At 44.7% G+C, this 19,567-nt stretch overlaps 5 protein-coding genes and 1 long non-coding RNA gene across 9 annotated transcripts; 4 read left to right on the top strand and 2 right to left on the bottom strand.

Moving 5' to 3' along the window:
- Window positions 1-444: 444 nt before the first annotated feature.
- Window positions 445-1,010, top strand: LOC108090281 (vitamin K epoxide reductase complex subunit 1). 2 transcript variants are annotated; one of them, XM_043208203.1, is made up of 3 exons: window positions 445-602; window positions 667-756; window positions 812-1,010. In XM_043208203.1, exons 1-3 carry the CDS (start codon window positions 445-447, stop codon window positions 1,008-1,010), a joined length of 447 nt encoding a protein of 148 aa, XP_043064138.1. The 2 variants fall into 2 exon arrangements, with proteins under 2 accessions (XP_043064138.1, XP_017044382.2); XM_017188893.2 differs by having other exon boundaries at window positions 667-762; window positions 817-901.
- Window positions 731-1,618, bottom strand: LOC108090282. The gene is made up of 3 exons (XR_001771342.2): window positions 1,095-1,618; window positions 891-1,025; window positions 731-760 (listed from the first exon to the last, which is right to left on the bottom strand). It is a non-coding gene; the product is annotated as an uncharacterized LOC108090282 (long non-coding RNA).
- Window positions 1,619-2,846: 1,228 nt separating this feature from the next.
- On the top strand, window positions 2,847-5,203 carry LOC108090325 (pro-resilin). Of its 2 annotated transcripts, XM_017188937.1 has the most exons (4): window positions 2,847-3,770; window positions 4,140-4,274; window positions 4,394-4,757; window positions 4,848-5,203. In XM_017188937.1, exons 1-4 carry the CDS (start codon window positions 2,847-2,849, stop codon window positions 5,201-5,203), a joined length of 1,779 nt encoding a protein of 592 aa, XP_017044426.1. The 2 variants fall into 2 exon arrangements, with proteins under 2 accessions (XP_017044426.1, XP_017044427.1); XM_017188938.1 differs by lacking the exon at window positions 4,140-4,274.
- An 856-nt stretch (window positions 5,204-6,059) lies between these two features.
- Window positions 6,060-14,931, top strand: LOC108090532 (ras-specific guanine nucleotide-releasing factor RalGPS1). 2 transcript variants are annotated; one of them, XM_017189255.2, is made up of 8 exons: window positions 6,060-6,280; window positions 10,329-10,434; window positions 10,498-10,832; window positions 11,153-11,480; window positions 11,541-11,992; window positions 12,159-12,362; window positions 12,616-12,726; window positions 13,310-14,931. In XM_017189255.2, the coding sequence occupies exons 2-8, from the start codon at window positions 10,375-10,377 to the stop codon at window positions 13,920-13,922; spliced, it is 2,103 nt and encodes a 700-aa protein (XP_017044744.1). In that variant the 5' UTR covers window positions 6,060-6,280; window positions 10,329-10,374; the 3' UTR covers window positions 13,923-14,931. The 2 variants fall into 2 exon arrangements, with proteins under 2 accessions (XP_017044744.1, XP_017044745.1); XM_017189256.2 differs by lacking the exon at window positions 12,616-12,726 and having other exon boundaries at window positions 6,061-6,280.
- A 181-nt stretch (window positions 14,932-15,112) lies between these two features.
- Window positions 15,113-15,559, top strand: LOC108090268. The gene is made up of 2 exons (XM_017188877.1): window positions 15,113-15,237; window positions 15,320-15,559. Exons 1-2 carry the CDS (start codon window positions 15,113-15,115, stop codon window positions 15,531-15,533), a joined length of 339 nt encoding a protein of 112 aa, XP_017044366.1. The 3' UTR covers window positions 15,534-15,559.
- Window positions 15,560-15,564: 5 nt separating this feature from the next.
- LOC108090267 lies at window positions 15,565-19,007 on the bottom strand. The gene is made up of 7 exons (XM_017188876.2): window positions 18,818-19,007; window positions 16,977-17,282; window positions 16,694-16,765; window positions 16,543-16,632; window positions 16,407-16,484; window positions 16,197-16,340; window positions 15,565-16,131 (listed from the first exon to the last, which is right to left on the bottom strand). Exons 1-7 carry the CDS (start codon window positions 18,839-18,841, stop codon window positions 15,760-15,762), a joined length of 1,086 nt encoding a protein of 361 aa, XP_017044365.1. The 5' UTR covers window positions 18,842-19,007; the 3' UTR covers window positions 15,565-15,759.
- Window positions 19,008-19,567: the final 560 nt, after the last annotated feature.

Genomic DNA, 19,567 nt, shown 5'->3' with positions numbered 1-19,567 from the left:
TTACTTGTTGATTTGCCCTTGAGTCATATCAAATTAAGTCAGAACGAAAATGTATGCGAACCTGGAACGGGAAAATATACCATTGTTGTCAAAGGAAGTCGTGGTTCTTTATACCCTTAAGTAATGTTGTTGGTACAACCTTAATATTAAAATCATATTTTTTAAGTACGAGTTTCCATTTTAAATTTAAATACAATTTAAGAAATAATCATCAGAATATCAAATGCAGAACTGTTTGGAATTTTTTATTTGATATGTTTTAGTTAAGTTAGGTTTTTTGTTTTAATGTTGAAAAAGTAGAGTATAACATAAGGAGTTTCCAGTCGTGTTCCTATTGCGCAGATGCCAACAAAAACAATAAGTTGAGGGGAAGGTCTGGATTTTTCCCTTGTTTTCTGATAGTGAGTCCTGTGGCAATGAGTTCATTATCCAAACAGCAACGCAATGAAACAGACCTCTCGCCTTCGCTGGATTTGTGCCTGCGGATTCGTCATCTCCGTGTACTCACTGTACGTGAAAATGAAGCTGCAGGAGGATGAGAGCTACAGGCCTCTGTGCGATGTAAACGAGAATATTAGCTGTTCCTTGGTCTTTAAATCAGAGTGAGTTAAATAATCTTTGGCGAAATCACAATGGGAAAGTTTTGATTTTCTTCTTGAATCTCAGCTACGGTAATGGATTCGGTCTTAGTAAGATAACCAAGTTGAACCCGCCCAATGGAGTCATTGGATGTGTCTTTTATTCCATCTATTTTTTTGAGCTGTAAGTAAGACTTTTGATACAGGGATTTCATTTTTAAATAAACTTTATCTACAGCTTTTTTTGAACTTAAGTGGTTGTGCCTGGCCCAATTGCTGGCTTGCACTTTGACACTCCTGCTTTGTCTTTACCTGGGATTCCTGCTGGTGTTCGTCTTTTATGACTGCTGCTTGGTGTGTCTGGCAATTTATTTAATACACACATGGCTTTTTCAGGAAGTTTTAAAGCGCTACAGAAGACTCTATATGTAATAAGTTCAAGCCCAACTGAAAAATACATTTTAAGCCATGCTGAAATTATGAAGTAGATAAAGGGTTAAGTTGCGCTACACTAACCAGTGAGTTATTTTAAGCTGTCGACGTGTTTGGGCCAAGATCTTCATCTTCATCATTCGCTTTTGACCCGCACGTCTGGCTGGAAGCAGGATCTGGAGCCGGCAACTTCCAACTCCCATGACCAAGCACGTAGTTGGCAATTAATTCTGCACGTTCCCATTTGCCAGCAAAGGCTGTGATCTGTGATCTGCGATCTGCGATCCGCGAATGGCGCTACTGCCAACATAGTTAGCCAAGTTAACAAGGTGGGCGGACTGCGAAAAGCCAGCGCAATTAATTTCCCATAAGTTCGGCGGGAATCTTTTCGTGTGGGCTGAACAACTATATCAATGAATGGGTGGGAGTACAATAAACATAGCCAGTTTCCAGCGCGGCCTTCAAGAGTTATGATGCTTCTGTGAAAAAGCTAATTAGATAGTTCCTGAATTGCAGAAATTTATTTTGGTCTTCAATCAAAATATTTATTTTGAGTCAATTAGAATTTTCAATTTCATGTTGCCAATGAGAAGGGAGAAAATATAGCTTCTGAGATTTCTGCCTACTAAATGAATATCTACGATTTGTTTTTTTAAGGCAAAAAATATCAAAATATTTCCTTTTACTATTATTATTAAATGAAAAGTATTAAGATTGCTTGCATTTTAGTTATCTGATAAGTAAATTGTAATGCTTTATTTGCTTTATTATGCCTTAAGCGACATATATTTTTCAAACGAAATAAGAATACTTTTTGTTGCGGACTCATTAAAGTTAATGCTATCAAAGGCGATTTTTCGTTGCCATTGATAGTTTTCGTTAGTTTCGCATCAAATTGAGCTGTCAGCTGGAGTGAACTGGTGATCTCCATTTCAAGCATAATCAATAAAATACTGATTCCGCTGATTCCCGTAGTATAGATCGTCGGCATACCCTTCTCCACAATCTCCATGCCGATCGGTTCGACCCTTCTCCACCCAGCAGACGCATCATCTGCGGATCCTACTCCCAATTGGGGTCGCCGCTTGCACGATCTTCTTCAATGTGTCGCTGGGCTCTTTTTCTATTTCATTTTTTTCGTCGCTCCGACAAGACAAGGCAAACAAATGCGAGCTTCGTCGCTTGTCACAGCTGAACCAACCACTCGCTTGGGCGAGTGAGCTCACATTCACCCGGCGGAGTGACGACCGAGTAGACTACTTTGGGCCAACGCAACAGCGGATCCCGAGGCTTTCGGCATAGGTACAATCGCCTCCTCCTCCACCGCCTCCGCCTGGTGAAGATGTGCGCCAGAAGAAGGCAAATCAGCTCGAGACCGAAATACCCTTCACGTGCCATCTGGCGACGATGAGGTGCGGAGCGGAGTGGAGTGGAGTGGAGCGGGCTCAGATTGAGATTTTTGCTTGGCTTGAACCGCATAGAATCAGTCACCAGCTTCTCCGAAGACGATCGTATGTGGCAGCCGCAACAGAAACAGCAACAGCAGCAGCAGCAGCCAGCTGTTGTGTCGGTTGCCACACGCTCCAAAAACCACCTCCGACTCATAATCGAGTTCGTGTGTGTGCATCCTAGACTTTCAGTTTTTCAGTTTTTCAGTGGATCAGCTTTTCAGCTTGTCGACTCTTCGGTTCGGTTTGCCACATATAAATACGCCATGTGGGGGCAACCACAGATCAGTCAGAATTCGGCGCTGCTCCCAAGCGCTAGCCCCATCCCAGAGATTCGATTCGATTCGATCGGTGATCAAGCAGTCGGTGGTCCAGCTCCAAGTGGAATATGTTCAAGTTGCTCGGTTTGACGCTGCTCCTGACGGTGGTGGTGGTCCTTGGTCGGCCGGAGCCACCAGTCAACTCCTATCTCCCGCCATCCGATAGCTACGGTGCCCCGGGTCAAGGCGGTCCAGGTGGTCCAGGTGGTCCGGGTGGTGCGGGCAGGCCCTCGGACTCGTACGGTGCTCCTGGCAGCGGCGGCGGCGCTGGACGACCCTCGGACAGCTACGGAGCTCCCGGCTTGGGTCAGGGTCAGGGTCAAGGACAAGGACAAGGTGGCTTCGGCGGCAAGCCCTCGGACACGTATGGTGCTCCTGGCGGAGGAAACGGCAACGGCGGTCGTCCTTCGAGTAGCTATGGTGCTCCTGGTCAGGGCCAGGGTCAAGGTGGATTCGGAGGTCGCCCCTCGGACTCGTACGGTGCTCCTGGCCAGAATGGTGGCTCCGGCAGCGGCGGACGACCGTCGAGCAGCTACGGCGCTCCCGGACAGGGACAAGGCAACGGAAATGGCGGTCGTCCTTCGAGCAGCTACGGTGCTCCTGGCGGCGGAAATGGCGGACGACCCTCGGACACTTATGGCGCTCCAGGCGGCGGCAATGGAAATGGCAACGGCAACGGCGGTCGTCCTTCGAGCAGCTACGGTGCTCCTGGCCAGGGTCAGGGTCAGAATGGTGGATTTGGCGGTCGTCCTTCGGACTCTTATGGAGCTCCTGGCCAGGGCCAAAGACCCTCGGATTCGTATGGCGCCCCGGGCACTGGAAATGGCAATGGAAACGGCAACGGCAACGGTGGACGTCCTTCGAGCAGTTACGGAGCGCCCGGATCGGGTCCTGGGGGCCGTCCGTCCGACTCCTACGGACCCCCAGCCTCGGGATCAGGACCAGGTGGCGCCGGAGGCAGCGGACCCGGTGGCTCGGACTACGAAAACGATGTGAGTAGCTGGTAGTTTGTGAATACGGTTTTCTGGTTTTATCGGGGATCACTGGGTGAAAAGGACCAACGCAAAAAAAAGTTAAGGAAGGGGAAGGGGAACACCGCTCCACCGCCAAAGCACCGCTGCACTTTTGACCCCGCAATCTCTGCCAGACTCGTTCTCGCTCACCTGCACCGCCGAATGGCGTTTAAAGCTTGCATCCCCACAGCAAATTGAATTCTTGATCCCAGACACTCTATCTCTCTGTGTTTCTCTCTTTCTCCACACGCCCCAATCCGCTCTCCATTCTCCATGCTCCATGCTCCATGCTCCATGATCCATGCTCCATGCTCCATGCTCCATTGGTGCGGTTTGTCCGGCGTTTAGGAGCCCGCCAAGTACGAATTTAATTACCAGGTCGAGGACGCGCCCAGCGGACTCTCGTTCGGGCACTCAGAGATGCGCGACGGTGACTTCACCACCGGCCAGTACAATGTCCTGTTGCCCGACGGAAGGAAGCAAGTAAGCGGCGGCTGCGGCGGCTGAAGCGGCGGCAACCATGAGTGCCACTCCTCCAACGGCTCCTCTTGTTCCTCTACCTCCCGGCACTGCTAACCCCGATCCTTCTCTGCGTCTTCCAGATCGTCGAGTACGAGGCCGACCAGCAGGGCTACCGTCCGCAGATCCGCTACGAGGGCGATGCCAACGACGGCAGCGGTGGCAGCGGTCCTGGTGGCCAGAACCTGGGTCCCGACGGCTACTCCAATGGGCGTCCTGGCAATGGCAATGGCAACGGCAACGGCGGTTACTCCGGAGGACGTCCTGGCGGTCAGGACTTGGGTCGCGATGGTTACTCCGGCGGTCGTCCTGGTGGCCAGGACTTGGGTCAGGGTGGCTACTCTAGTGGAAGACCAGGGGGTCAGGATTTGGGCCAGGGAGGCTATTCCGGTGGACGACCAGGTGGCCAGGACTTGGGTCAGGGAGGCTATTCCGGAGGACGACCAGGTGGTCAGGACCTAGGACCAAATGGCTACTCCGGCGGACGACCGGGTGGTCAAGACTTGGGACCAAGTGGCTACGCCGGCGGACGACCAGGTGGCCAAGATCTAGGCGCTGGTGGCTACTCCAGTGGCAGGCCAGGCGGAAATGGCGGCAACGGAAACGGAAACGGCGGTGGTGGCTCAGAAGGCGGTCGCGTGATCATCGGCGGACGTGTGATTGGCGGCCAGGATGGCGGCGATCAGGGCTACTCCGGCGGAAGGCCCGGCGGCCAGGATCTGGGACGCGATGGCTACTCCAGCGGACGGCCAGGCGGACGGCCGGGGCCCAATGGCCAGGACAACCAGGATGGCCAGGGCTACTCGAGCGGCAGACCGGGTCAGGGCGGCAGGAACGGCTTTGGTCCCGGTGGCCAGAACGGCGACAACGATGGCAGTGGCTATCGCTACTAGACACACCGACCCACAGACACAATTAGCTAGAGCCCTCGAACTTATAGCAATACCTAGTTGTAAGTCCTTCTAGAACTTTGTCCATGATCTGTCCCGCATCCTTCGACATCTCTCAGTGACCATTCTGCTCTCCTTCTCGCTGTCTTCCGACCATCCATCATAACTCCTCACTTCCTCGTAGTCTTAAGTCCCCCTTGTTGTAAATGCATGTGCGAAAATAACCCAAAAAAATAATGCAATGACGAAGCTGTATCTGATGTAAGTAAAGGAAATTAAATATATATTTTTATACAAACATCTTTGTAATTTTCATTGGTCTCGAAAAGGGTGCATTATGCAGAAATACATGTTGTTTTGTTTCTACCTGATTAAAAATGGAAGTATTACAGCTTACATTAGGTATAAAGATCTTTTTAACTTTACCGACTGTTCAGAATTGAGAATTTTAGGAATCCATGATTTGTTTGTTTATTTACTAAAATTTTTTCATTTATCTTTCGCAAGCGCTCGAAAGTATTTTTATTCTTTGCCTTAAACTTATTGTTGCTTTCATTTTTTATGTTTTTATATTTTGATTGTAATTCGAAATGGAAAGTAAACTAGAAACAGTAATTCAAATATAAATTTATTTAATATTTATTTTTTTTATTAATTTTACTTAACGTTTTTTTTAGGACCTATAAATAATGATTTTGTTAATAAGTAAACTACAAGTACAACTATACATATTTTGAAAAAGTATCTTACCGTATCCGTTAAAAGAACTGGTATATCCGTGGTTCCAACCAATGCTTTACTAAGTAACAAAAAGTTCGTTTGCCGGAATCAGGAATTTTTAGTGAATTCATGGTTGGTCAGCAGTTGAGGGAAAGCCGTTTCGCCATCTGGCAACACTGGTCGGCGTCGCGCGGATCATTTTTTGCTGTTTGCTGCTCGATTTTCGCTGCTCTCGATGGAATAAACAAACCCGTGAAAGAAGCCAATAAGTGAAGTGAATAGTAATTAAACGAGCGCGGCGTCGAGCAATTAATTGAATTACAACTAATCGAATTAAGATGTCGCAGCATTGTGCCTGAAGTGAGTTAAAAGTGCTTGTTACGTAGGGCGGGGAAACTATAAATAACAATATGCAATGCTATTTCTGCTGGGCGTCTCGCTATCTTTGTCCATTTGTCGCCCCAAAGCAAATAAAACAATCCAAGTATCAAGTGCAATTGCGGTTCTTCCCTTTCGGACCGATTACGAAACTACACTAAAAGTGGGTGGTGAGTGGGTGGTAAGTGGGCAAGTGGGCGGCACGCTTTGCATACAATGAGCTTAGAACCTTAACGAAAGCAAATTGCGTGAGTGCCTGTGTATCTGTGTTTATGTTCGGCGGCTTCGCTTATTTTGCTTTTCGTGTTCAATGCTATCGATTTGTTCCCCTGCCGGCGCAGTGTATTATGAAGACTTAATGTCTGGAAATGTGAATCATCGGGGCGGTCAATAAATTCACTTAGCACTTCCTTTCTGCGTTAGATCAGGTGATAAGCTGAGTGATAAGGAGATTCACACAAAGACCCAGCGAACGCCTCTCGAAATTCAAGTGACAGCTGCTTTTGGTCAACACAGAGAAAAATTAATGTATGCAAAGGATTAAAAAAAAAAAAAGGAAAAGACTAGCGTTATATCTATTTCGGCTTCCTTTTGGTAAACATGTTGAATTATTATGTATATTATATTATTTTTAACTTGGTTAGTAACTTGTTTTTGTAACTTGAATATAAAAGTATAGTTCTGCTATTTTAATGCGCGTTGACTGCAATTTTTTAAAGTGCAGTTGTTTTTCGTGGACTTGCCCAACAGGATATGTGCGACAGATGTTTTTTCCCGGGTTACAGAGATGCTGAAATGCTGCCTCTCAAGGTTTCTGCTTCTCCCCCCGCTTCCAATTGCCTTTTGTTCAGGTTCCTTGCGATTTAAGTACAGCCACTCGAACCAGAAATTGGGTAAGTGGCTCAGTTCTAGGCTCGCTTCTCCGACTGGATGGATGCTCACCAAGTGACCCACTTTGGTGGCTCACATGTGGCGTGGATCGCATGTGTGTACATATGAACACCTCATGGAACAAATACAAAACATGAGAATAGGAGATGAAAGAAGAAACCCCAGCTCGATTGCTTGGCCTTCCTTCGCGTTCGCATTGTTTTTACGTACCCTATAAGTGGGCATTATTATATTCGCAACCCGAACTTAGCTAGACTGACAAGAAAAAATCTCGGACCCTGAAAATTACATGAGAACATTCCCATCTGTCCACATATTGGTCGAAATTACATTGAAGGTGTTCTCCAGAAAAAAAATCTTCTCTTGTGCTCATTTATCTACCTGTTTTTTTCTCGAAAACATCTCTAAATCTAAATGCCATCTGTTCAAAATTATGCACGAAGCCGGAAACGGAGGACTTTATCATTTGGATGCCATAAAACCGTAAACAGTTTATTTTTATGGCATTTTGTTTGTAGTTCTAAAGGATAATTTAGAGATATGTATGTATAAAAATGTGTGGGAGTTGCTTGTCGGAAACCGTATGGTTCCTTATGTTCTAAGCGCTTCATACCATAATCGTGGCTATTAATGAAATATTGCCTTTAAAAAAGATTATAAGTTTCTTGGGCGTATCAACAATTCTGTTTCAGGGTATCGCCGTCTTCGATCTCCAAAGCTGGGTTTTCCTGCTTGGTTTCTGCTTTGGCACTTTTCATTTGTAGTTTCTCTCTTGTTTTTAACCAGCGTAATTACATGTATTTATTCTGGCATGCATGTGTAAGCAAATAGTTAGACGTTAGAGAGATAACGCCCCTCGCTTTTCAATGGGAGATTAGCTAAATGTTTTCCCACTCGCATATATGTAGAACCTCAAGTCGAAGGTCGATCGAATTAAATGCAATGTATTTCATTTTAATCGTAATCTTTTGAGGCGGTTATTGAACCTGACAGCAGAAAATTTAAAATGCGAAGATCACTGGCGACAGCCACTCGCCGCTGACCTTGTGTAATGATATTTTTTCTGTAAATATTTCGCCACATTTTGTGAACTGCAAAGAAAGCTGCTCCAAAGATCTTTAACCCCCTTTCCTAGAACTCTGAGGGTCAGTGCGAGTCAGCGAAAAGGTTGAACTGCAAATTCTCTTGATGGCCAGTCAGTTTTCATCACTGCGAATTCCAGAGCGAGCCACAAGAAAAGAATTTATCAATGGAAAACGCCAACACAAAAAGAGACGAGCAAATAACGCCGAGTTTCCTCGAGATTATGTATAATTGTGCGAGTATGTATTCTATTTTATTTAAATACAATTGCAGGCCTGATAAACAAAAAAAAGGCGAGAAACAAATGTGATTTCCTCGAACTCTATAGCTACAGCTGTGCTGTTTGTTTTCTTTCGAGAAATTTATGTAAAAACAATAAACACACTGGAATATCTGGGGAGGAGTATCTTTAGTGGGCGGCATACCGCCTCCGCACGCATATTTCGCCATATCCCTGACCACGAAAACAACAGTATTCATTCGCCCATCAAAAGTTTACAAATTCGCATTAAAGGAGCGCGCTGTCTGGCGCGAATTATTTACATATGCCATAGATTAAATTGTACCCAGTGGGCAGAACTTTATGTACCCTCACATGAGGCGAGTTAATTGTCTGGCTTTAATTGCATTTGATATCTCCATAAAAACGCCGCGCAACCAGAAGGAAATCCAGAAGAAAATGGCACAGATTGGCGCAGATATATACGTATGTATAAATATTCGGCGGAGAGTGATCTGTATATGGAATAGTTCAAATAGTCAATAAAGTCCATTTGCTCAAAAACTTGGGGCAGTCGTCTGGCATTTTGGAATATAATTTGAGTTTGCCTTTTGTCTTGTCTACATCTTGTTTCTGTTTTTTTGTTGTTTTTTCGCCCAATTTGTTTTCATTTCTTCTATATATCCCACATATATCTTGGCTGTATATTTTTGTAAATGCGCTGCAATTGAATTGGGTTATGAGATAAATGAAATCCCAACAGACCGATACGGGGTTCACATGATTAGAATGAAATTTATTTGGCTGAAAACCGAATTGAAACAATAGGCAGTGTTCCCAACAGATAGTATCCTCTTCCGTCTTGGGGTCGTATCTTCTGGTTCTTCGCCCACTCATCGCCTCTCGAGATATTTCCGCCGCCATTCCAAAGTCGGATAATTCCATTTTGTGCAAAATAATCGAAGGAAACCGCACACAGAACCCCGTTCACAATGACAATGTGTGGACGTCATTGCGTTTGATCAGCTTTTGCTTCGAAATGATTATAACTTAATTGAAATTAATTAGACGGGGTCAGCGCAGTCAGTCTTAGAGAAATTTTATGGTGCAGCGATGGAAAGTATGTGGATAGCAGATGTGAACACACTTTGACCTTTGTTTGTTATACATTCTCTAACTTCCTATTGTTTCATTTGTGTATCTTCTCCATCATGATAATACATTCCCAATTAGAAAGGGGTAATTTTTGCCTACTTGGTTGAGTAGTGACTTGACCTAAAACCTTATATTACTCGTATGTTATGCATCGAAGCAACTGCATTTTGTTTTCTAAAAAAAAAAAAGAAAATGCCGGAAACTATTGGTGTATTTTAATTTCCTTTCCTACGCCTTTGTTGACGGGTTCGTTGAACTGGGTCGAAAACCAATTTGGTTTCTGACCGGGTGACTTGTTTTCCGACCAAACTTTCCGCTGACCGCTGCAGCCCGAGACTCGTTATCAGCGGCTTGCACCCCCGAAAAGCCATTTGACCACTCGAGAGCTGCCATAAAAGAGCAGGGGAATGGTTTCCTCGCACCGCTCGTGACTCACATGGCCCGCTCCATTGGAAATCGAGCAGCGAAGCGTGCCAGAAGCTCCGCTTCGGCTTGCCACCAGTTTTTTTTTTTTTTTCTTTTTTGGCCTTTTTTTACTACCGTTCGTGCAACACAAAAGCCACAATGCAGAACTGAGGAAAACAAACTCGGTTTCAGTCAACAAAAAGTATCTGCCCAGTGCGCGGAACACCGAAAGCCGAAACTTTATCACAAAGTTAACTCGAGTCTCGTTCATTGCAGTTTTGAAGAGCTGGTCGAAGTCCACTGACAGCCGGAGTTGGCTGCCATGATGCGATACTCGGAAATCTCACGCGACCTGTCCACGGATAATCTGCGCTACTCAGAGGTGGCTACTTGTACTTTCTTCCAGTGTTCTTTGATGTTTATCTAGGGCTCCTCTCCGTTTCAGTTGAGCAGAAAACCCGCCACGGACTACAATGGATACACGGGTCAGGCGTATGCCTCGACTCAATTCAAGCAGAGCTCACCTCCGCCGCAGCAGCAGCAGCAGCAGCCAACTCGGCTGGCCAAACAACGAAGTCCCAGTACGAACGGAAACGCCCACACCATGGCCTGTCTGCGTCAGGAGAAGGCCCAAAAGGATCAGCAGATCGAACCGCCCGCTTCGAAACCGCAGGCCAGCAAAACTCTGAATATAAAGAGCACGCGCCGCAAGAACTCCATCGGTTGTTTAAACAGTTTCTCCTCCTCGCCAGACTCGCCGGGCTGCTACTATACCATAGCGTAAGTCAATAGCAACTATAAATTAGAAGTTAAAAGATAAGTTGCTGGACTTGTTATATTTTATTAGTTATTTGAGAAAAGTACAGCGAATTAAACATATTAGGATTTATTTACATTCGCAGTATATAAACTAAATAATGTACATTAGTTACAATACACTGTTCTATGTAGTCTTTGTTTTTTGATGATTTCAATTCAAAATTTAACTACAGACTTATATTTTTTATCAAAAATTATATTGATAGAATACATAGCCTATTAACAACTAAACTTGATGTCATCTTAGCGCAAATCTAATTATATTTTGATTGGTTACTTAGAGCCTCTGCAGCACCGCCGTCCAAGTCGCAAAGTCTACCAGCCCATGCCTCAATCAAGCAGTTGGATGCGGTTATCTTGAGCGCGTTACGTGTACCCGCCGATGTGTTGGCCAATCAGATTACTCTACTGGATTTTCCTGTATTCGCAATGATCCAGCCAGATGAGCTGAGCAGTTGCGCCTGGACGAAAAAGGACAAGCATGTCAACACCCCGAACATTGTGGCATTTACCAAACGATTCAACCACACGAGCTTTTGGACAGTGCAGGAGATATTGAATGCCGAGCAGCCGAAGCAGAGAGCTGAGATAATGACTCACTTTATAAAGGTGAGAAAATTTGACAAAGTTAATAAATTTATTGGATTATTTATAATGATTAAATTGTAGGTGGCAAAAAAGCTGCATGAGCTGAACAATCTGCACTCGCTGTTTGCCATTATTTCGGCCATGCAAAGCGCCAGCATTTATCGCCTGTCGAAGACCTGGGCTTGCCTCTCAAAGAAGGATCGCCACTCTTTCGAGAGACTCAGCGATATATTCAGTGACCAGGACAACTGGGCGAACTTGCGGTCCTATCTTGAGAGCCTGCGCCTGCCCTGCATCCCCTATCTGGGTCTCTTTCTCACCGATCTTATCTACATTGACTTGGCGCATCCGCACAAGGGAGGATTGGAGCCCGAGCAGCGTCGGAATAAGATGAACAACATACTGCGCGTAATTTCGAACTATCAGCAGTCGGACTATAAGCATCTGCAGAAGCATGAGGCCACCCAAAAATACCTGACATCCATAAGATACATAGAGGAGCTGCAGAACATATTCGAAGAGGATCAATACAAGTAAGGGCGATAAAGTACATGAGTTTGTTACTTCATTTGGAGATACATACTTTATAGTACAATTTAGCTATCTGTAATAAAATTTTAGTCATATGAATTTTCCAACTGATTTAGAGTTATGTTTGTTTAGAATTATATTGTAATTACAATCTGTTTTAACTTACAGGCGTTCCTTGAACCTAGAACCTGCATCGCCCTCTGGACCCAGCTCGTCGTCCTGCAGTTCGAAGGAATCCTTCAACGTGGAAGCAGTTACTCCGGCTTTGGGCTGCCTGAATCTCTCGCCGGCCAAAACCATTGGCTCCATGCGCATGGCCAGCGGCACCAAGTTCGTTCCTGGTCATCGCAAGTGCCGCAGTCTGGGCACCAAGTAAGTAAAGGAACACCCCCCGTATGCCAAATAGCATTTGGCTTTCCTGTTAACCATCTGTTTGAATCCACCACCTCGAATCACTGCGCAATAATTGGACATATGTACACCGGGTCCTTATTAATCGTTTAAACCTCGTCTCGTTTGATCTCTGTCTCTCACTCGAACCGTTTTGCTTTTGGCTTATGCTTTCGTTTTGTGTGTGTTCGTTGTTTGTCAAACATTCACCGCCACTGCCCCAAAATGTTTGAAGATTTCGCAGCAGCAGCCTGCCGCGAAACTTTGCCCAGAAGTGCCAGTGCTGCATCGTGATGATTGCGCCGGGCATTGGCACCATCTCCAACAAGCGTTGCAGATGCCGTCGGTGAGTCCTGAACAGAGTCCTGTAGGATATGTGTTATGCCAGCCTGTAACCGATAGTGATACTGATCCGAAGCGTTATCCCCACTTTATCATTCAGTGTTTGATATGTTCCTCCTCATTTTCTTTTGCACGGACCCGAATTGAAATTGCTTCGTATGAAATACACAAAAACACGCCCCCACACTTGCCTCACCACTTCATTTGATTTCGATTTGGGATCTCTTCAGTTTCATAAGCACATATCCTCTCCACGAACATAAACCAAAAGTTTGGTCGCATTTGTTTGAAACAAGCAATCTTTTAAAAGCTTTCATCTTAGAAGTTTATCAGTAAAATGTTTAATCTGTTATTGTTAAAAAATGTTTAAAAAAATTAATTTAATTTTATTTTAAAGTATTACTCATTTCCTGGCAACTTTTTCAAGATTAAATAAATAAAATAAATCGACTAAACTTTTTATAAGTACAAAACGCAGTTCATCCTTGTTTGCTTTTAGCAATTTCATTTCTTTCCATTTGTTTGAACAGCATGAAAAGCCTCACACCCAAAAAATAAATTGACTAAAACCTGAACTTGATTTGCAGCATTTTCGGCAAGATTGCGCCACACAACCACGGCGATGGACATCCGCACCACCTGCACCTGGAACTCGATCCCAGCCAAGTGCAGCCCCGCCACCACCTGCTGGATGATTCGGTCCTGGAGCACAGTGACGCCTTGTCCCAAGCGGATCTAACATCTTTGGAAAGTGCCGAGGGAATTATGTGCGATTTCAGCGGCAGCGATTGCGATTTGATGTCGCCGGAGGCAGCGGCCGCCATGCAGGGATGTGTCCGCCGGAAGACCGTCCAGAAGGAGGGGAGGAAGCCAGCGGTGGCCTCGTGGCAACGATACTGGCTGCAGATTTGGGCCAACTCGCTGGTGTACTTCCCACCGAAGTCATTCAAGGGCAGCGAACGCAGCGACTTCAAAAGGGAACCCTGCAAAGTGTGTCCCTTGGACGGATGGTACGCCCATGTCAGCGATAATACCAAGCACAAAAACACCTTCGAACTGTGCCACCGAACCCAGGGCACCGTCTATCGCTTCCGGACGGACAGTCCCCAGATGACGCACCTCTGGTCGAACGCCATTTGCAAGCTGGCCACCATGCGCGTGCCCAAACCTCTGCCCACCAATCTGATGTCCTTCGAATGAGCTGGGCCCCCTGATCCACACAGGAACTCGAATATATTGTACTCATCTGTAGCCTAGAATACCTAGTTTAGTTAGCTTTACCCCTCGAAACGTGCACAGCCAAAAAAAAAACACCCACCAAACCACTTACTCACTCCCTGAAACGAGGCAACCACACAACATTCCCACAACCACAACGAACGAACAAATTGCAGCCTGCATCTAGATGAATCGATTTCAAAATGGTATTTCAAAAGACTGACACCGAAAGAGAACCCGAGGAAAAAGTAGAGGAGGAGCAGTAACAGAAGAGTAGCCACACAACCCACAACAACAGACTAAACCGACAACGCAGGGGAATTAGAATCCCAAGTATGAAACGGCCCTGTTTCTAAAGTCCAATTGCACTTGAGATTTTCGGAAATGGAATTGATAACATCAGACTTCAACGAATAAGCCATTTCTAATTTGGAAAACAGGGCTGTCCATTAATGTTTATGTGCTGTCTTTGCTGTATTTTGTATTGTCAAATTAAATATTAGATAAATTAATCGGACATTTACTCAAATTAAATTCGCGCTATTCGTGCCATATTAGTTCTAAATTTGTGTTCACACAACGATCATTGTTGAAAGGCAAACGAATCCGAATTCAGTTTGCCCAACTCATAACTTTGTAACAAAGAATCAAAAATGAAACGAACTTTCTACGCGTAACTAAGGGCTTTAACATTGTATCGCTACCACTATCATGATCAACATCAGTTAATCTGTAATCTGCCTTAAGTTGATGCACTAGACATAAATAGAGCTATAAAATACATACGTACCCGTACTCAGTAAGTTGCATGCGTGAATTGTAGGAAATGAAAATAATGTTAGTGTTACTGTTTTTTTCTGTTGAGACGGCCTCATGAATTGTAACTCCTAAGCTTTGTCACACATACAGATTATCATTTGCAGCGTTTTTACATTAGTTTAAGAAAGAAATGCAACAAAAACAAAATAAACCACAAAACGAAAGAAAGAAATGTGCGTTATATAAGGCGTCTAGGGCTATTTACAAGCAAATCAGATCGTGCAAAGTGCGGGAATTTGCAATTCATTCGCACAGACGCACTGAATCCCAATTAGGGAGCTCCGCTTGCTGCGAAACTGGAAACCTTTAAAACGCGAAGATCGGTTAATGGCGTCGCCAGTCGATTGCGAAACATGAAAGCGGCGAAAAGTGGCGACAGGATGGCAAATCCGTGGATTAAACTCAAGCCTCTGCTGATGCTGCTGGGATTAATGTTTATTTTAATCGGCTGCTGTCTGGGCGGCAAGACGACCACCATGTGAGAGGATTACGCAACAAGCCAGCCACTAGACCACTTTCTCTAATCCAACCTACTCCTTTCTCCCCTTCGAAAAACCCAGCGTTAGCCACACAGACACCCTGGATCCGCAGGCCGATGGCTTCTGGGCCAACAAGACCACTTGGAACGCTCGGTGGGTGAAGTACTGGCGCGCCAAGAAGATCTACGAGCCGGTGTGGAAGAAGGTGTGGACACCCACCATCCACAACGAGTGGGTTCCTCTGCCCAACGCCCCCAACGAATGGGAGGCGGAGAAGGGCCGCTCGTACCGCTGACATGAAGAGACTGAAACCATAGGATAGTGTATTTATTTTAGTTATTTATCATTTATTTTGTATTCACTGGTAATTAAAGCCTAGAGATAATTTAAAGTGGCGCCAAGGCAAATGGAAGTAGATGGATGGCCTTATGAGCTAGCGACTGGTTTACGACTATTTACAAGGAGTTTTGGACGTGGGCGTTGTGATGCAACCTCTTTTTTTTTGGTGATGCAATGGCTTCCTACGCCCCGGGAAACTTGAATGACTGCGAGGTGGCGGTGGGAGCAGCAGCCACTGGGGACTTGGCCGCCTCCAGGGACTTGGCCTGGAAATCGGCACTGGCCACTGGCTGCAGCAGAGTTGGCTTGCCGCCGGCATTGGTGTCGTCACGCTTCCACACCACCTTATCCTTCCCGTCCGCTGACTTGGTGGCCGTCACTCCCGTATCCTTGCGATCCCAATCGAATGAGTGTTCGTGATGATGGTGATCGTGGTGGTCGGGCGAGGGGAACCACTCGGAAATGACCACTGGCTTCCAGATCTTCTTCCAGCCGGGAACCCAAATCTCCTTCCAGCCAGGAACCCAAATCTGCTTCCAAGCCTCCTTCCATTCCTACAAAAATGTTTGATAATTAAGTTTTAAAAACTCTTATAGAGATTTGTTTTATTTTTACTTACCAACTTTTCAGTCCAGATCTCCTTCTTAGCTGGCTTCCAGTACTGCTTCCATGCCTCCTTCCACTCCAGTTTCTTCTCGGGCACCCAGATTTGTTTCTTGGCTGGCTTCCAGATCTTCTTCCAGTGCGACTTCCAGACCACTTTCTATAAGGTTTGGTATTAAATGGTTAAGAATGCATTGAATTAATGTAAGACTGATGTTTAACCGACCTTCTTCCACAAATCGTGACTGGTGTACTCCCAACCTTCGTGATCCTTGCCTAGATATTTCTCGCCGGGAATGCCAACCTAAAAATTAAAAGAATTCTTAAATGCTTTTTTTAAATATTAATTCTTTCATTTATACCTTGACTAATTCTGGTGTCCAAATCTGTTTGTAATCAGGTACTTGAATGTCCTTCCAGGCAGGCACTAAAATTTCTTTCCAGTGTGGCACCTTTATTAATGATAATATGATTAAGTATATGTTTGCATTTTAAGGTGACTAGAGAACCTACCCAAATTTGCTTCCAGGCAGGAACTTGGATTTCCTTCCAGCCAGGCACTTTTACCCAGTGCGGCTTCCAGATCTGTGAAATATAAAAGTGGATAAGAATCTGGTTTCACAAATAGTTCCTTTGTTTTTTAAAAATCTTCTGGAATTTTACAGGATTAATATTAAAACAACACCGGACTTCACAAACTAACAATTTAAAAAAGCTTATAATTGATTTAGGACGCATATAAGTTTTTTTGAAAAATGCTGTTCTTATAATTTGAGTGGCTTTCCCTTTCACTCACCTTCTTCCACGAAGGATTCCAGATCTGTTTCTTGGCCGGGTTCCAGATCTTCTTCCAGCCCTCCTTCCAGGTGACCTTCTTCTTCCAGTAGCCGGGGTCATGGTGCTCGTGATGGTGTTCGTGGTGCTCGACAATGTGCTCGTGGTGGTGGTCGTGGATGAGGGCATCGCCCAGACCCAAACCCAAATCGATTCTTTGCTGGGCAACGCTCTTGCTGTCCACCTGGGAAGCGGCAGGCTGCTGATCCACCACAGCCTTGGATTGACTGCCTCCGATGGCCAAACAGAGCACACCGAGCAGACCCAACTGAAAACAGAAACAGGGAGTTGTAGTTACCATCCAGACATCCAAAAGATACAAATCAAATCAAAAGACTGAGACAACAAACGCGAGCATTAAGAAAGCTTGTACAAATTGAATTCGCAACGATCATGTTAATGAATTCCATATTCTCCGAAGAAAGGTGAGTGACTGCAAACGAGTTTTAAGTGGGTCACAGTCTGGCATTGTTTGGGGAGACCGACAGAGAAATGTTGCATAACCCCTGTTGTTTATAATTTCATACAATGACTGACCTGGGTCAAGAGCTAGTTGATGACAAACTATGCCAGGCCAAAGACTTTTCGGGTCTGGCCCCTCTTTATTTGGTCAATTTGTTTTATTATGTAAATAGGTTTTCGTATTGTCAAGATAAATATGGAACTGCTGGATAAATGACGCAATGAAACTCTGAATTTGGAGAATCCAACAAGGTCAAAGCAACGCCTTCGTGATTTCGCAAAATTAGCCCGATTTGTGGGTACAATTTCAAAAGCCCACAACCTAATCCCCCAATCAATTTGCGCACAAATGTCAACGAGGGCTGGCCCGATTATGAAATGGAAATTAGCGCCAGCAAAAATTATCTCATCGAATAGTGCTAATTGTAGCAGATCGTCGATCGATCGTGTCGACTTCCTCACTTGGGTGGGCACTGGACAGTGAAAGCTACTTCGACTGGTTTCGCCTGCAGTTGGATCATCGGTCGTGAGGGAAAAGAGTTTGCCACTCCGAAGTGCACCCCATGGATACAGAGATGTGTATATGTATATCCCCCGGTCGCTAATGAAACGATCGCGATTTTAATTGTTGACAATGCGGTTCGAGTCGGAAGGGAATCGCCAGCCGGCCAATCACGGGTCTCTCAAAACTAATGAAATACTCATGTGCTGTTGACAAATGCAGACCGACAGGAAGAAAGTGCTTTTCTCGCTCAGTTCAATATCTCTAAGGAAATATTTAATGATGGGATAGATTAGAAAAGAAATGGATCGACCAAAGTATAGGATTAATTTCGAATAAATTAAAATCTACTTAAGCATTTCAAAGAAATAGTATTTGTTGTTTAACATTTCTTTCCTATTTTTGGTATTTATCAGTGGAGACCCTTTTTCGGAAAATATTTGAGTTATTTTCCCATTTTTAAATGTCATTTATAAAGTCAAATTACATCCCTTTAAACTTATTCACGCTATAAAATTAAAGTATGATTTTTTTTCCTTTTAACGGCACAATAATTACCCATTACCTCAAAATAAAATATCCAACAACCTTAAAGGCATCACAGCCCAAGGTTTTGTAATTTCCTTAGAAAAACTCACTGAAGCTTTAAATCCTTAAATGTATTGCCACAGCAACTTTACGGCCTATGCAAATATAATAAAATGATTGTTAATTTGGGATGATTGCGCCATTAGTTCCACTTGTGCAGCCGCCACCCGCAACCCATTTAAATGTTAATTTCCATTTCGCGACACTTTTTCACAGTTGCCTCATTTCATTTTTGCCTTTTTGGTAATTACCACAAAATGCTGATGGATCCTCATGGCTCCCGATTACAGCTGGGTGAAACGCTTAAGTTAAAACACTATCTGTATATGCACTATTTGGCGGTCTTTACGAAATGTATTTATCACTTTGAGCCTTCAAGATGGGCGGCTGTTACCACCACTTTGGCCACTTTCGTGGAATCGACTGTCGCGCTGAAGATCGTGCACCTACGGTTAAATACACACCGCGCAGGTGCAGCCGGCGAATGGGGAGCACTGCTGCTCCAACTCTCTCTCCGTTGCCAGTGAAAATGAGAGTTAAAACCCAGGCAGACCTTGAATTTTGATAACGGTTTCGTGTGTAAACAATGACGAAGCTTTTGCCCATGGAGCTTTGAGCCGGCTCAACTCTTTCTCTCTCTCCCTCTCTATCTCTCTTTTCTTTTTCGAGCAGCCCACTCTTTTGGCCATTTTTCAATACCTCTTTTTTAAGGCCCGGAGACGTGACTTGGTCTGCAGGCTGCTCCAAATGTTGTAATCGCCCCGAAAGCTTATGGCCATAAATGTTATAAATCTCGGTAAAGGAAAAAAAAGTTCAAAATCACCGAACACATTTAGGCAATGCAAATTAATAGCACGCAATGGGAAATCAACGAAACAAACAAACCAAAAAAAATAATAATAATACAAGTCGAAGCCTATTGCGTTTGTCGTCGGGTTTTTGTGATTATTGTTTTTTGGGAATTCTTATTGTTCAATCGTCCAGAAATCGAAGGTCGTCAC

Source organism: Drosophila ficusphila, unplaced genomic scaffold (assembly GCF_018152265.1).
Source record: "Drosophila ficusphila isolate 14025-0441.05 unplaced genomic scaffold, ASM1815226v1 contig_414, whole genome shotgun sequence".
Lineage (NCBI taxonomy): Eukaryota > Metazoa > Arthropoda > Insecta > Diptera > Drosophilidae > Drosophila > Drosophila ficusphila.
The sequence above is the reverse complement of the archived record's forward strand: the minus strand, read 5'-3'. Positions and strand labels throughout refer to the sequence as shown.

Coding starts and splice junctions, on each gene's coding strand:
- LOC108090281 (XM_043208203.1), top strand. CDS start 445: ATGAAACAGACCTCTCGCCTTCGCTGGATTTGTGCCTGCGGATTCGTC. Junction 603..666: donor TCCTTGGTCTTTAAATCAGA/GTGAGTTAAATA, acceptor CTTGAATCTCAG/CTACGGTAATGGATTCGGTC. Junction 757..811: donor TTTTATTCCATCTATTTTTT/TGAGCTGTAAGT, acceptor ATAAACTTTATC/TACAGCTTTTTTTGAACTTA.
- LOC108090325 (XM_017188937.1), top strand. CDS start 2,847: ATGTTCAAGTTGCTCGGTTTGACGCTGCTCCTGACGGTGGTGGTGGTC. Junction 4,275..4,393: donor TGCCCGACGGAAGGAAGCAA/GTAAGCGGCGGC, acceptor TGCGTCTTCCAG/ATCGTCGAGTACGAGGCCGA. Junction 4,758..4,847: donor CTATTCCGGAGGACGACCAG/GTGGTCAGGACC, acceptor GCGGACGACCAG/GTGGCCAAGATCTAGGCGCT.
- LOC108090532 (XM_017189255.2), top strand. CDS start 10,375: ATGATGCGATACTCGGAAATCTCACGCGACCTGTCCACGGATAATCTG. Junction 11,993..12,158: donor TTCGAAGAGGATCAATACAA/GTAAGGGCGATA, acceptor TTTAACTTACAG/GCGTTCCTTGAACCTAGAAC. Junction 12,727..13,309: donor AAGCGTTGCAGATGCCGTCG/GTGAGTCCTGAA, acceptor CTTGATTTGCAG/CATTTTCGGCAAGATTGCGC.
- LOC108090268 (XM_017188877.1), top strand. CDS start 15,113: ATGAAAGCGGCGAAAAGTGGCGACAGGATGGCAAATCCGTGGATTAAA. Junction 15,238..15,319: donor GGCGGCAAGACGACCACCAT/GTGAGAGGATTA, acceptor CGAAAAACCCAG/CGTTAGCCACACAGACACCC.
- LOC108090267 (XM_017188876.2), bottom strand. CDS start 18,841: ATGAGGATCCATCAGCATTTTGTG. Junction 17,283..18,817: donor GGATCCATCAGCATTTTGTG/GTAATTACCAAA, acceptor TTCTGTTTTCAG/TTGGGTCTGCTCGGTGTGCT. Junction 16,485..16,542: donor GGACACCAGAATTAGTCAAG/GTATAAATGAAA, acceptor TTTAATTTTTAG/GTTGGCATTCCCGGCGAGAA.